This window comes from Carassius carassius, chromosome 49 (assembly GCF_963082965.1).
Source record: "Carassius carassius chromosome 49, fCarCar2.1, whole genome shotgun sequence".
Classification (NCBI taxonomy): Eukaryota; Metazoa; Chordata; class Actinopteri; order Cypriniformes; family Cyprinidae; genus Carassius; species Carassius carassius.
Genome location: NC_081803.1, coordinates 23,235,251 through 23,237,915, shown reverse-complemented (window position 1 = coordinate 23,237,915; position 2,665 = coordinate 23,235,251). Strand labels below are relative to the sequence as shown.

The 2,665-nt window shown below is 38.7% G+C and overlaps 1 protein-coding gene across 1 annotated transcript in view; it reads left to right on the top strand.

The window, feature by feature from the left end:
* arvcfa (ARVCF delta catenin family member a) overlaps positions 1–1,023 on the top strand; it is a 21,794-nt gene extending 20,771 nt beyond the window's left edge. Inside the window, exons 15-16 of the mRNA XM_059544945.1 lie at positions 162–265; positions 406–1,023. Coding sequence (XP_059400928.1) covers positions 162–254 — 93 coding nt within the window. The 3' untranslated portion in view covers positions 255–265; positions 406–1,023. The remainder of the gene's footprint in view (positions 1–161; positions 266–405) is intronic.
* The last annotated feature ends 1,642 nt before the right edge of the window (positions 1,024–2,665 follow it).

Here is a 2,665-nt window from a genome sequence, read left to right as displayed (position 1 = left end):
CATCCTGATCTCAGATGATCTGAGTTAGAGGATTTCAGCTAATCTTTATTTTTGGGTGATAAAATGTACTGCGTAGTTAGGAGAAGAAGAACTTACAAAGCATTATAATGCATAATGGGCAGAGCTGCTTTAATGTTTTCATGATGTTGAATGTGTTTCAGGGAGTGAATGATAAGAGGCTTTTCATCAGGACCAGCAGACCTGCGGTTGGTTTAGTGGAGCGGACGCCGCAGCCGCTGGACTCATGGGTCTGATCCGGCTCACGGTAAACCACATCATCACACACTCAGCACTTCAACTTCTCTTCATTTATCAGTGAAGCATACCAGTTTATGTCTTTGTATCATCTAACACATGTAAACAATGTTGACTTTCATCTAATGTATTCTTGATTTATTTTCATAGGCTGGAGATCCACTTTCAGACCTGCATTTAGACTGACATTATCAGCCTTCAGCACAATTCACCACAGAATCAAACGAGAGAAATACAACATATACTATGTCCACATCGATGACCTTTGTGAAGGAGAGCTGGAGGAACCGTGTCCGATCCGTCTGGAAGTGGAAGTTAACTCTTTGCTGCTTTGGCAATCTTCACTGTTAAACTCAAGATTCATGATGATGTGACGAGTCATTTATTGATCGTTTAACATCTGATCATACGTCATATTACGATCTTGTGTTGTTACTATTGCTTATTTTGTTGTTGTTGATGAGTCTCTAAATTGTATAATAGTGTTCCAATCACACAGACAGTTTCAGCTTTGTATCTAAAGTTTTATGCATAAAAGAAACCATTAAGAATATTAATAGGTTTCTGGGACTGGAAAAGCAAAATCTACTTATTATAGCCTATATCAGAGAATATATCAGAGATTCTAACGCATTCATACTGAATTTGTTTCATGGCATCAGTGATTTAATGGCTTGAAAAATAATTAAGATAACATTTTATCTCTTCTTAATAAATCTATTTCGTCATGCATCTAACATAAAATAAATAAAGGAAAAACAAAACGTATTCTTGCTTCTTGGCAAAGTTCATGGCGCGCGCTGAATGATTCGCTCGTCTGTGCATTTGAATCTTTCGAGCGATTCGAAAGAAAAGAATCGATTCAAACGATGCTACCATAGCCTTGGGAAGATGGTCAGGAAAAGCTGATTCAAGAACTTGGGAGAGATTCACAAGGAGTGCACATAAGCCAGAGTCAGATTTTATATGCATTAAATGATAATGTTTTATATCAGTCCGATTGTGAACTGATATTTTTTAGCACTGACATATGTCTGTGAGGAGGGATTTTATTTTTTTTTAAAATTATGTAATTGTAATGAATGACCACATGATGGCAGTGTTACACAATCACATTTTCACTCATGTGACCTGAAAACAAATCATAAATATGAGCATCATTCACATTTGTTGTGCCAGTTTAACTTAAATATCCTATATTATCTCATGTAAATGAATATTTGAATGAAAAATTATATATATACTTTTATATTTTATATAATTTTATATTATATTACATTACATTCTATATTATTATTATTTAAAGGTGCCATCTGTCATGTCTGGCAAAAAAATCAAGTCATACTCCACATTCCATACCAGATGGGGGCAGTATGCCTCAATAAAGTGAACTGGTCTACTCTAGAGTAACAAACGAGAAACGGCATAGTCTCTATGCTCCGCCCCTGCCTTCACAACAACCCTACAGCCATAGCCGAAGCCTAAGAGGACGTTTTGCCTCCAGAGGAACGTTGGGTGATGTCAAGTGATTTTGAAACATGACATCTTCAAGCTACTCCCCTTCACCTTTACCAGTGAATATGTTCATATTCGTTTTGTTCATATTACATTTTGAGTTGTATATACACATTATTTGAATTAAATTAATTTGACAGACAGCATTCTGTCAACATCATTGGTTAACATCAGACAGCTGATGTTGACCAAGCTAGCGCCAACCAACGTAACCAGAGCTGCCAACTCTCAAGCATTCACCGTGAGACACACGCAATTGACTCTTTTCACACGCTTTCACGCCACACATCAGTTTTCTCACGTACAGAAAAACCACGAAGCAAAGAGGACACGGAGAGATGTTGCAAGTTCGGTGTCGAACCTCATTTCTTTCAGGTCCATCAGTTGTCTCCAGCGATTGAAAGCAGTGCCGATGTTTACTCTGGCTCGGCTCCTTTTCTTATCGGATTTGATTTGTGATTCCGAGCGCGGTTGTTTCCCTGTAGCGGGTGGTGGTCTCTTGCCAAGGGCTTCAGTCATCCTTCCGCTCTCTTCCCTGAACTGAAATGAAGTAGTGGGCTGTACTTTCCACATGATTGACATCAGGTTAGATTACGCCCACAAGCCGTGCGAGTTATTCGTGTATTGCAGGTTGGCTGGTGGTTATGTTGCCCGCATACCGCCTCCCATGGCCGAAACTGGTATTACGACACCTGTCGGGCCGGGGCTAGTAATGCTAATGCTAATTAAGGTTGATATCTCTGCAGCACTATAACTTTACATTTTTTTAAAGACATCATCGCCCTTATTTCTTCTCATTCTTTTGATGCGTGTAGGTCATTTTTTTGGATATTTTTACCTCAATTTTTGCACATGGCACCTTTAACATTGTAACACTTGGTGAGCGATTGAACAG